At 37.8% G+C, this 13,693-nt stretch overlaps 1 protein-coding gene across 1 annotated transcript; it reads right to left on the bottom strand.

Moving 5' to 3' along the window:
• Positions 1 to 4,822: 4,822 nt before the first annotated feature.
• Positions 4,823 to 8,457, bottom strand: LOC131334343 (secologanin synthase 2-like). The gene is made up of 5 exons (XM_058369304.1): positions 8,002 to 8,457; positions 7,363 to 7,586; positions 6,373 to 6,617; positions 5,716 to 6,100; positions 4,823 to 5,559 (listed from the first exon to the last, which is right to left on the bottom strand). The coding sequence occupies exons 1-5, from the start codon at positions 8,309 to 8,311 to the stop codon at positions 5,128 to 5,130; spliced, it is 1,596 nt and encodes a 531-aa protein (XP_058225287.1). The 5' UTR covers positions 8,312 to 8,457; the 3' UTR covers positions 4,823 to 5,127.
• Positions 8,458 to 13,693: the final 5,236 nt, after the last annotated feature.

Raw genomic sequence — 13,693 nt, 5'->3', positions numbered from 1 at the left:
GAGAGAGAGAGAGAGAGAGAGAGAGAGAGAGAGAAGATTTTTGTGTAATGTTGGTGTACTTGATTGAGAGATAAAATTTGGTTATTGACAAAATATTGCTAGCTTTGATTATTGAAGAGCCAAAATTTAATGAGTTGTTAAAAGGTTGTTAGGTTTGGTTATTCCAATATGAGCACTTTTTTGAACTAAACATTGCTAACTTTAACAATTTTTTATTTTACTTATTCCACCATGGATGCTCTTATTATTTGATTCCTAATTACTAGCAATTCAAACTTTAGCTACATAATTTAGTGCACCAAATAATCAAAGCTTAATTGATTCCTAAAATAAATTTAAATTGCTGAATTCCGGTTAGGTACGTAGGCTGTATCAATTAGGTAGGTTCTATAAAAGCTAATTCCTATGATTTAATACCTCTACATAGAAACCAATTTTTTGGGTAAAACTATAGAACCAAAGTATTTCAAGTTTTCAATCCCCGACCTTTCTACCTACCGCCGACGCCGCTACTTCAAACCACTTCAGGTTGGTGGGCTTCCGAGTCTATTCTTTTTCGTTTGTTTTTTAAAGTATTTTTGTTTTCTCTCTGAATTTTTTACTCTCTTCGTCCCTTATTTAGAGTTCAGTATTTCATTTTCGGTTGTCCCTTAATAAGTGTCCATTTTGTAAAGTTAGTGGGTAAAAGTTGGTACATTGTCTATTTTGTCCCTGAAAGTAGATTCCATTTTTAAAAGTTAATGAGTAAAAATATAATGATAATGAGTAAGTAGAGAAAGTGAAGGAAAAAATTGATGTGAAAAATATAATGATGATGTCTTTTTAATAAGTTAGAATTACGAAGCAGGACACTTAAAAATGGATGGAGGGAGTAGTATCTTCGTTTTTTTTTTGTCCCTCTTACAGAATGAATAATGAGAATGTTAATCCTAATGTTGTCCGATGCAATCGAAAGCGGCCATTATCTGTATGCCACACCGATACTGAGATGTCCAAACAAGCACGCCGTGTTAGATCAGGGGTCCCACTCAACAAAAAACTTATTCGTAAAGGTCCTAATATCCATCACCCAATGGCCAATACTTCTTTTTAATCATGTCTTGCTTACCAGTTACCATGGAGTATTTTTTAATAATGATAATGCTAAACAATAGGGGTGCATACTCAAGTTCAACCGATGAGGTGTACGCTGGAGTATTGAGGGAGATAAATTTGAATGACACGGCACCACATGGTAAGATTTCTAACCGCACGGTTGGGTCAACTGATCATAAATTAAAGTCGTGATAATTTTTAAAAACGCACATGCATAGAAGAGATTCTCTTCTTCATCAAATAATATACTTCTACTTTGATAAAGACCACCTCTACTACTAATTAACAAGGATTGCAGCCAAAAATATTGTTTTGAATTTTTTTAAATTGATTCAAGATCTGTTTGGAATAAGCAAAATCGCTTGGCTTACAATTTTCTTATCAATTTGGTTGCTAATCGATTGGCAACCAAAGCTTATTATTTGAATCCTAAGTACTAGCAATTCAAACTTTCTTTAAATCGCTTGGCTTACAATTTCCTTATCGGTTTGAATTTTTTTAAATTGATTTAAGGTTCCTGTTGCAACTATTGATTTTCTAAAGCATCTTTACGATGGTATCGAGTAAAAGTCCTCATCAGACATATAGCTAGAGAGATGCTTTTAGTTTATCCAAATTATGGTTTTGTTAGTTTACTTTGACTTTTATAGTTTATTTTTAATTTCAGCTATAGTTCCTAATTATTTTTGATAAACTCTTTTTTACTTTATATGGTAGCAGAAAGGAGGTGATGATTGTGTTTTTTGAGGGAGCCCTCAAAGTTAGTGTTTTATTGTGTTTCCGAACAGATTTTCTCTAAACAAAAGTCAAATGACTCACATTCTATCTTCTTCTTCTTCTTTTTATATTGTTAGCTACCATTCTATTTTTTTTTTTAATTGTTGGTAGCTGTTAAGTGCTACATCAACTATGGTGGCTTCGAATTTTGGTGGGTTGGCCCCCTTTGTGTACTGAATTCATTAGTCTTCAATGACATTAAAAACATTTTGATCGACTTAGTTAATGTTTGTGATTTGAATAGCAGCTTCAAAACGGTTTTGATTCATAAGTAATATTTTTGATTAAAAGTAGGCAATTTTATTGTTGACAGTGCTAGAAACTTTTATATTAGGTTAATGCCTTTTAATAAGCGCTTTCAAGCCAGACTCATTTGTTGAGAACGTGTTGCATCATGTCTTTAGGCACGAGCACAATCTCTAGGGATTGGAAAATTGTTTGTTATTTATTTGCTCATTCAAGTTAAATATGTCAATGAATATGCTTGGGTTATTTTTTTCCACATAGTTGGATTTGTTGGGCAGTGATTGATATATTGCACGTGAGTTCAAAATTTATTTACGTGTATTGATCGTTCGTGCCGTGCCTTCAGGCACAGGCATGCACTATCTATATAATATGACAAGGAACTGTTCAAATCTCCTAAATTCCCTCCTATATTTTGGACCTTAGGATCAGTACACATTTTTTCTATGGCTGAGATTACATGGTAGAAAACCTAGCGATAAATTGGGAAATAAAGCTTACGACTGTAATGCCACATTTTCGGCTCAGATTTGTTCCCTGTGATTTTAATGTTACCACATTTACCATTTTGATTACCACTGATTACCATGGCTGAGATTACATTTTCGGAACTAAAGGAAACCTACCATTTTGATTTAAACTTCTATTGACATTTTATAGGAGGATTGAGTTTACTGGTATATTTGGAAATATACCCGAAATCAGCTACCCCAAATCACAGGAGGATTGAAATGGTAAATGTGGAAAGTATGTTGACATTTACAATTAGTGCAATCAGCTAGCCGAAATTAAAGGAAATAAGATTAATTCAAAGATTTAAATTTTGATTATACCTTCTATTTACAAGGTCCATGTTGTTTACGGTTTGTGTGTCACAGGCATACGTTTTCTAACTTCTGAACGACCATTACCGATAGTAGGGTACCTGGATGGTTGGGACATTTAATCAAACACTTGGGATTGAGGTTGAGATATTGCATATGCGAGCCCGTAATGATTTGCATTTGCTTTTGATTGCTCAAGTCGTGCCTTCAAGAACGGGCATGCGCTAGTATATATATAATGTGGGGTGGTTCCGGGGACCCCTAAAAAAACCTCTAAAAAAACCCCCAAGTTCCTAGTTGAATTTTGATGATCCAAACTGTTCAATATAATCAGAACGTGATTTTAAAAGTACTCGCGAGAAATCAACAAAAAAAAATAACCGGGAAGAGCTTCATCCGGAACAGTTTTTTTTTGAGTTTTATTGAACGGTTCAATAAAAAACTACTCAAATCAAGTCCTTCCCGGTTCAATAAAAAACTGCTCAAAAAGGGGCTGTTGGTCCAGCGGTCATGTAGCACCATTTTTGTAGTGTGATGTGATCTTTGATCGAGCTGATAGAGCAGCATATCGCTACTACTACTAGTGATCTTACAAAACTAACCCACTAAATTCTACATGTGCCAAGAAAAGAACTTTAAGAAAAAACATCTTGTCAATTAATTAGTGTTTTTTGTTCATACATCTTGGCGGACCCCCCTCCTAAATTTTAAATTCACTTAGATCCTTCAATATTTTTGGAATTGTTGCAGTATAGATATGTTCTGTGCTCCGAATAAATTCTACCCTAGCCTTTTTCCTTGACATTTTTCACGAGTCTGTCACTGAATACAAAGAACAAAATCCGTGATGTGCCTTTTAGCACGAGAAGAAGGGACCAAAGTCCATGTACCTTGTTTGACTAAAGCCTTATATACCTGAGCCATGGCCTTTTGCCAAACAGTATGTTTGACAGCCTCTGTAAAGTTTTTAGGTTCAATAGCAGGAGTAACAGAAGTAAACAAAGACAAGGGGTGTTTAGGTTTGAAAATACCTACTTTAGATCTAGTGGTCATAGGATGAACAGGAGGAAGAAGGAACTGCAGAAGAAGTAGCATGTTGTACACCTTGATGCTCTCCATGACTAACCATATTTGCTACTAGTGGTGGATAAGAGGTTCTGGGATACTGTGAAGAAGTAGAACCAATGTACTGTCCAGTACTTTGTAACCTCAGAAAAATAGATTCAGTGAGAAATGAAATTACGTTTTGTTTGTTCTCTCTCTAGAATTTCATATGGTATCAGAGCGTTGTGACGAGAGTTTGTCATCTCGATCCTTACGAATTTCTCAAAGATACAGTTCAAATTCAGAGTTGTGTGTTCAGCGGTGTTGACGATTTCATTTGATTCTGATTACAAGAAATGACGGAATCTTCTTCTTTTTCGTCGGCCACTATTCCACCAGCACTCGCATTCCTAGTGTCCAACTTTCATTCTTTGGTAAATATCAAACTTGACTCTGGAAATTATTTGTTATGGAAAACGCAAGTGATGAATGCATTTCGTGCGAATGGTTACATAGGGTTTTTCGATGGAACTACTCAGTGTCCTTCATCTACCACTCGAGATTCTTCAAACAATCCGATTGTCAATCGTGATTATACTAAGTGGATGTTGATTAATAATCAACTTCTTTTGTGTTTGACTGCAAGTCTGTCCTCAACTACCTTAACACATGTTTTAGGGCTTGAATTTGTTTCACAAGTGTGGTTCTCACTGGCTTAACACAAATCGACCCAAAATTATAACCCTCATCAAGATTTGAATTTAGAGTACTTGTCCAGTTAATCGGGAGAAAATGCAAATTCTACAATCTTGCATAATACATTAATAGCAAAGATATAGGAAAAGGAACTTGAATACCATGAAAAGATATACTACAAACAGAAGGAAAAAGGGGAACTATGCTCTACCCATGGACATTATCATCAATTATAAGACAACATTTCAGTCCAATTTTTATTTTTTTCACAAGACAAATACCACTCCCACGCTACTTATTCGATTATTCCAACAGAAACATGCATCAACACGACTTCAACATTACATACAGAAACACGCGCACTCTAGATCCATCATACTAGCTTCTTCTGCAAACACATTACACACTAGTAGTAGAATGGCAAGCCAGTCGCGAAATGAAGTAGTTATTTTTTCAGCCTGTGATAGATGATAGGGACGCCGTATTGAGGGGTAAGAGCAAAGATGACTTTGGGGCCATGTTTATAAGATGGTGAGAGCTCAAAAGAGAAGTGTTGGAGGATCATTGCTAGGCCCAGTTTGAGTTGGGTCAAGGCAAAGACCTGACCGGGGCAAGCCCGACTGCCCCAGCTGAAGGCGATGAACGCTAATTGACCCTTGGTTGCAGCCACTGATCCTTCGAAAAACCTCTCGGGGTTGAACTCCATCGCGTCGGGACCATAGATGGTTTTGTCGCGGTGAAGTGCAGTTGTTTGCAGCATGACGATAACGCCGGCCGGGATGGTTAGGTCCCCTAGTTTTGTCTCTTCAACCGTGATTTTGCTGAGATCTGGCACTGGCGGGAATAGCCTCAGAGCTTCGTGCAGAATCGCAGTCACCTACATGCGAAAAAAGGAAAAGAAAAGATTCTTAGTTTGCTTTTGAAAATGTTTTGGTTGAAACACCATGCAGTCACCAAACGTGTTTGTCTCGTCTAGTCCAAAACTTGGACCGGAGAGGATCCTAACCCGAAAGGCAAATACATAAATACTCACGATTTTGAGGCGGCTAATGTCATCATAAGTAGGTGCCCTCTCTTTCCCCAAAACTTGGAGAACCTCTTCTCTGGCTCTCTCCTGCCACTTTGGATGCCGGCTCAGCATCACCGTCGTCCACACGAGCAGAAGCCCGACACTCTCATGCCCGGCAAAGTAAAACAGCTTGCACTCGTTGATGATATCTTGCATCGACAGCCCAGCGCTCTCGTTCCCTTGTTTTATTGCCTGGAAATTCGATTCCAGTAGCAGACCAAGTAAATCTGATTTTGTGGCAGCTCCTCCCTTCATTTCATTCATTCTTTTATTGATCATGTCCCTTAGGTAATTGTCTATTTCCTTGTTTACTTGCCTTATTCTTATGTTCGTCCAAGTAGGCAAATAACTACAAAAAAATAAAATAAAAAATAAAATCATCAGAAAAAAAAAAAGAAAAGAAGAAGAAGAAGAAGAAGAGAAGAAGAAGCAGGGGTGATGCAAATCGGTTACAACACGGAAAAAATCTACGCGTGAAAATTGGAGAATTGCGATCTCTTTCGGTGAAACTCTGTTATTTCCACGAGGGTTGATCTCGTATCAAAATTCTGGTTTCGTACGTACTCCCTGTTTGCTTACGACAACAGCTAACGCGAAAAGAAAGTTATGTGCTATACGTACTGAGAGTAGGGGATGTTTGGTCTAAGCTGGAGCACGACGGTAAGATCCCTTATCTCTTTGAGCAGCGCAAAGATGTTCTTGCCTTCGGTATAGGAGCTACCGTACGCGGTGCGCGAGATCACATCGCTAGTTACGATCTCAAAGAGAGGGAACACGTCCAGCTCAACTGACCCAGTCGACTCGGTCATCTTCTTCAGCTTGACAATCAGATCGCTGTATACGGCATCAAACGCACTTACCATACCCTACAACAAAACAAGAAAATTAACAAGTAAAAGCACAGTAGTAAAGAAAAACGGCCAAAAGTAATCCAAAGGTCTTGTGTTCTTTCTTTAAGCTCTAAACATGACCACCACTTATAGTTATATCATTCAATACAATGACCACTACAACAAAAAAAAAAGATTTTTGGCGACAAAACCTACTGATGAAATTCGATTTCCTTGCCAAATGGTACCTTTTGCTGAGAAAATCGAATTTCATCGCTAAATGAGACATTTTTGGCGAGGAAAGAGAATTTTGTCACACAATAGTGCCTTTTGGCGAGAAAATCCTTATTTCATCGCCAAAAGGTGCCTTTTTGGAGAGGAAATATATATATTTTGTTGAGGAAACACATATTTGGTCGACGAAAGAGTGCCTTTTGGAAACCGGAGATCGTGAGTTTGAACTTTGAACTTTGAAAAGGAGCACTGCAAAGTAGAAACTCATTTTCCAGTTTTGTCGCTTTTAGCAAAGAAAATAATTCCATTGCCAAAATGTTACATTTGGCGATGCAATTTTTTTGGTCGCCAAACATGACCTACACTTCTGCGACGACGTATAGGCGACGAAACATCTCCTCGCTAATACTTTTGCCAACGAAATCTGATACTTCAGCGAAAAAATCGTTCCGTCACAAAATTGTCATTTTGGTTGTACTGAACATTTAACATATGGTACCGTTTTGGGTGGAATGAAGTTTTACACATTCTGAGGAGTGGAAAGTACCTTCAACTTTTCCAAATGCAAGGCAGGGGAAATAATCTTCTTGTGTTTATGATATCTGTCACCCTCTAGGGCTCCAACTCCAGTTATTAACAGCTTGCAAAGAGGATTCTGTGCTGCAAAATGCTTTTGAAATGTGTTGTAGTAAGTCAAGACCTCTTTTACATGTTCAGGATCAAGTATTGTCACCCTTGGTATTCTTCCTAACCATACAAAGTTCTTCTTACCTGTACATCATATGCATATATAATCACGAAACCAAGATTTACCTAGTCAATAACTTAATAGCATCTTGTCATCACTTTAGCGTTTCTGAGATCCTTTGTTTTATCTCTTAATTTGTTGCAGCATGATTCAACGAATTAAAACACTTTATGATGTACTTGGTCAAGCGTTGGGGTACATATATTGGCCTCGTTTATCAATAGTTAAGATGAAAGTTGATATATATATATATATATATATATATATATATATATATATTTATATATATAGTGATAGAACCCAATGATCTTATCGATATATTTATCATCCTTAATATGTCCTGTTGAACACTATAAGTATCTCGTAATTAGCTTGTCAGCTGTCCTTTTTATGATAACAATTCTTAGCTAAGTACAATTCTAAATATTCAAAATTTACCATATTTTTGGATGGATTTATGGACGATAGGATAGACGCGTGGCAAGGTATTGTCATCGATGCCGATGGGCTTGGAGTGGGCTTCTTTGAGGAGTTGGGAATTTTCTTTGAGGTCTCCTACCAAGAATTTGTAGGGGTTTCCGTCGAAGCCCTGCTCCCTTAGGAGTTTTTCTAACCTTTTTGGGGTAACCCATGCCCAGTAGTAGAATCTCCAGGCCAATATTGTAAGAACAGCTAGACAGGCCAACCTCCAGTCTATTACGAGAAGAACCGCAAGCCCAGACCAGGCAACCATTGTATCCATCTCCATGGCTGAGTGAGAGAGAAAGAGAGGGGGTAGTGTAGTTGAGTGTGTGGAAAATAATGGTTTAGTGAGACTCTATATTGATTGGAAGTAAAGCTAGATCATGAGCCAATAAATTGAGTGGAATACAGAAGATAGAGCAAGTTATGGACAATTTATAATGGTGCAAGACCATGACATACAAAAATCCAACTTTGAATAAGTGGATCAGGATGATCAAAAAAAAAAAAAAAGATGATAAAAAAAGAATAAGTGGATCAGCTTTTCAAAGAATAAAAAAATAAAATAAAAAGTAGAGCAAAAGATACAGATTATAGTAGACGTAGGAGGTTTAGGCTCCGTTTGTTTGGACATAAAATATTTTACCTATTTTTTGGTATTTGATTGTTTAAAAATTGAGAACAACATTAATTTTACGTATAAAATATTTTCCATCAATTGGATGAAAATGATTTACCCTTAAATCTTTCGTAAGTTATTTTCTGAAATGAACCCGCTGCCTTTTATTGGAATTCTCACTGCTGAGTTTCCTCAATCGTTAGTCCTGGCTCACGTTCAATTCCAATAATCTCATATCTCTCCACCACTTACCCCCCCCCCCCCCCCCCCCCCCCCCTCTCTATACTATTTTGTTGAATTCTGAAAATAAAAATTTGAAGTTTGTTTTTTGAAAAAATATTTTACATGGAAATCGAAACAAACGGAGCCTAATTTGTTGATACAGATTATAGTGGACGTACCATACAAGGTTTAATATGAGATTATAGTGGACAAGGTTTTCTTGGAAAAATCGAAGCACAAGTGGTAGGTTTAGAGAACAATTTCATTTACCATATAACTTGAAATTACATATCGATGAATTGAAACAAACAAATAAGCGAACCGAGCCCTGTTACACAATATCTTTAAAACAGATTCGTCGCTTCACTGAGTGCGTTGGAGGTTGCTTGACGAATTCCTAGACCTAAAATAATGGGTTGTCCCAAGCGTAGGGCTGAAATCGATGTAGCACAATACCCGGTAAGACCGGAGTCGAATCCACAAAGACGGTGATATGTGCTGATTAAAAACTCGGATTGTTATAATTTAAATAGGCTCTTAGGTAGCCACCCTTTGTCGATTGATTGAGAAATTAACTAAAACAAGAAATTGATTGTACTTTTTCAGAAAATTAAAAATGAGGTACAGTCGAAGGGTTTATAGCACTCGTAATAAGTCCGGATTAATCTGCTCCATTCGGTGTTCTTAAAAACGTTCAACTTTGGATTGAAAAAGATACCCCGCAAGATGCGCGACCCTATGGTCGCTGTTTACCTATGCGCAGCGGAGAGTAAGTTTTGGACCTCCATTCTCCAGTTCACATGGGCTCCGACAATGCCCGGGTTCGTCCACGGGAAGTATTTTACAATCTAAAATCGTTTTTTTCATTGTTTGAAAATAGGAGCAGTACTTGAACTGGCCACGGTGTGCTAATCACCCCGCGACCCTACCCCGACGACTACTCACTGATCATTTGCACAAGAAATAGAAGAAACCCTAGAATGAAACATGCTTTTAAATGCGCGAGATAAAAAATAAATAAAAAATCTAAGTTAAACAGGAATCAACAAACAACTTTAATGAAAGACAAAAATTAATACAAATTACCAGAGTACAAGTAATTAAACAAAGCAATAAATAACTTGAAAGAAACAAAACTCATAAGAAAAATAAACAATATTCCAGAACCAATGCCACTGTCGCTAGTGAGCACTGCGCAGCCCAATTTTTCCTCTTCTTTTCCGTCAAAAGTTTCCACGGCAGCAGCCAGAAGAGGAAGTCTCTTTTTTTCTTTTTCTTTTCCACGCAGGGCTGCCACTGTAGCAACTAGGTAAATTCTTTATCAAAAAAACATATAGGGATTGAAACCTTGAATCACACAAAGGCCCTTGGGCTTTGTCTAATATTAAATTAACCACCCAAACTTTCAAAGCACTTCGCACTTCAACCCAAAACTTTCTTAAAAATCTTCTTTTTATCCAAAGTCTCGGACAACAGACTCGAGCAACCTATAAACATAAAAACACATAATAAAAACCAGTTAACAAATATAAAAGACTAATAAATATAGATTGGAGGGCCAAAATATGTATATTTTGGCACTTATCAGAGGTTGACCGGCGTCTATCTTTCAGGACATAAAACGGCTAGAACAACAATCTACGAAACACTATTGGAGACTTCTTTGGCGAACGGAACTTGCATCTGCCTCTCTCTCACACAAAGGAAAAAACACAAAAATATTTCTATCCGGAATTGGGGAACTGGTATAGACCAAGGAAACGGGAATGATCTCTTGTGACCATGGTGAGACCCTTGAGCTATATGGGAAAAACTGCACAATTGAATTGTGCCATAAACCTCACACCTGTGTGTGGGGGGGGGGGACCCTTGTGTGTGTGTGTGTGTGTGTGTGGGGGGGGGGGGGGGATGGGGAAAAACTGCACAATTGAATTGTGCCATAAACCTCACACCTGTGGGGAGACCCTTGAGCTATAGGGGAAAAACTGCACAATTGAATTGTGCCATAAACCTCACACCTGGGGGGGGGGGGGGGGAATTGAATTGTGCCATAAACCTCACACCTGGGGGGTTTTAACTAGCCAAAACTGATTGACCTTTGAGTTGTAGCGTCCAAGTACAATGAACGAAGGAGGGGCCCTTCAGTTGACTTGAAAGACCCTCTGCCCCAAATTCAATCACCTTTGAAAACACTCATTTCATATATACCCAACTAATCTGAGATTTCATACCCAACACTTAACCCATTTCACACCATTTCGTTGAAATATTTTTGTTGAGTCTGTCTTCATTGTGACGGATTTTTTTTTACACGTGAAATGGATCGGGGCGCTCAGATATGTAAAAAGACTCTAGACCCACTCATTCCATATTGGATTGAGCTGCTTAGGCAAAGAATTTGTGAAGAGAAGAGAGACAGTTAAAGTCAGTTAGTTAGTATTTGCATTTCAGTTGTATTTGGTTTTCATGCAGCCTGAGATAGTGTCCAGCTGGATCATAGGAGGCTGAGATGAGGTAATATAAATAGGTGTGCTTTCTCTGTGTCTTGTAACAGATTCACAATAGAAATAAGAAATGGTTTTCATCTTTTTCTCTCTCTACGGTACCTAGATTTAGAATCTCTTCATGGTATCAGAGCCGCTGACGTGAGTCCGGATCTACTCTGTTCTATATTTTTTTCATTCATACTTCTATCAAGATCTCGCGAACAGTCATGACTACGTCTCAATCTCATCCTCCTATTGGTTTATTATAACCCCTTATGGATCGATGAGTTGGACACTATCTCAGGCTACATGAAAACTAAATACAACTGAAATGTGTAAAAATCAAATACAACTGAAATGCAAATACCAACTAACTGACTCTAACTGTCACTCTTCTCTTCACAGAATTCAATTATTATATTAAGGAACAACTCAATTTCGGGTGTTCAGACAAATAAGCCAAAGTAGCTTATTTTTTGTCCTTATTCAAATTTTTTTCGTATCACTTGGCTTATTGTCATTTTTTTGGGGATTATTGCATCCTCACGACAAGAGGAATCTAAAAAGTAAAAAAATTTGACCGAAATCCAATTTTTTTTTGAATAAAGACGAAAATAATCAATAAGCCAATTTTTTCGTCTTTATTAAAAAAAAATTGGATTTCGGTCAAATTTTTTTACTTTTTAGATTCCTCTTGTCGTGAGGATGCAATAATCCCCCAAAAAATGACAATAAGCCAAGTGATATGAAAAAAATTTGAATAAGAACAAAAAATAAGCCACTTTGACTTATTTGTCGGAACAGAATGACAATATGCAATAGATATATGCGATAGGTATGGTGGTGTTTCCTAGCGTACAAAAAAAGAAAGATAAATAATTGGCTAGAGCATTATTGGATTAGAGGATAACAATTAATATTTTAGAATAAAAGCTACCCGACAATCCGTACACATAAAACGAATATATATATATAATCAGTCTCAAATGAGAGAGTCCGCATTTTAGTTAACATGCGGACCTCCTCATTTCTTTCATTTTTTGATTGAATTTCGATGATCTGAGCCGTTCAATGTGTTTAGAACGTGATTTTAAGTGTACTCATGAGAAATAGGCAAAAAAATAATCGGGAAGAGCTTCATCCGAGCAGTTTTTATTTGAACCGTTCGATAAAAAATAAACAAAAACTGCTCGGATGAACCCTATTTGGTGCGTGGTTGGTAACTGCTCAACTTCTCTTCTTTTTTTTTTTTTTTTTTTTTTCCATTCGTTAATTTTAATCTACTCTATTCTAAGAAATTTAAGTAAATGGATGAGTGCTTACGGGAATTGAATCCTATTCATGTGCATGGGAGTATAAGGGAGGCGCCATCTGCACTTCACTCCTGTTGAGTAACTGCTCAACTTTATCAGGAAATTCATAGATTGTGTCTTGTATTTAGCGGATCAGTGCTCAGCTCGTTAGGCCTTTGTATTGTGGTCTTCATTCGTCGCCAGTGCACTTTATCTTACAGCAATAGCACAATATACTTTTTCTTACTATCAATGAAATTCATTGATCCTCCAAAAATAAAAAACTCTATCAGGAAAGTTAGATCTTCTTGAGCCCATTTACAGGGCTTCGGATCCCCTGTCCCAATTCCTCTATCCGACCTCCCTATCCCAGTCTTCATCAAACGACATGTGTCACTCTTACCAAAACCCAAAGGGTCACACCACACCCAATCCCTCCCCTTCACCTTGTCTTCTCCCCTGCAACCTCTTTCCAAAAACCTAATTCACACTGCCTCTCACACTTTGTCACTCATTGATGCCCACATCTCATTCAGCCCCCACGTGCCCAAGTAGAAGCAACAAAAACCTAATTCATAAAATTTAGAACCTAATGAAATTAAAATCAGAATTGGAAAACAGAAATACATATTTGCACATGTACTGTTGGATGTGTGTTTATATTTCTATACATATTTTGTGTGTGTGTGTAGAGGGAGAGGGAGAGGGAGAGGGAGAGGGAGAGGGACGTATCAAAGGGGGAAAGGGTTTAGATCTTAAAAGAAACGATAGGCCGCTTGGAGGTGTGTTTACCGTTCGGAGTGGCGTGGTTGGGTTTTGTAGGGTCGGAGGAGTCTTCGCCGCCGCCGCCGTAGGTGGGTGAGAGTAGAAGGCGACGATTCTGGAAACGCCGTCGTCAAGTGTGTGAAGTCATATGGCAGCAGATGGAGAAGACAAGAGTGAAGGGAGAGAGATTGGGTGTGATGTGATCTTTTGTGTTTTGGTAGGAGAGATACGTGTCGCTTGATGAGGATTGGAACAGAGAGGTCGGGCAGAGGGATTGAGACGGG

The sequence above is a fragment of the Rhododendron vialii genome, chromosome 7a (genome assembly GCF_030253575.1).
Source record: "Rhododendron vialii isolate Sample 1 chromosome 7a, ASM3025357v1".
NCBI classification, from domain to species: Eukaryota; Viridiplantae; Streptophyta; class Magnoliopsida; order Ericales; family Ericaceae; genus Rhododendron; species Rhododendron vialii.
Note: the sequence above shows the minus strand (reverse complement) of the source record. Positions and strands in the feature narration are given on the sequence as shown.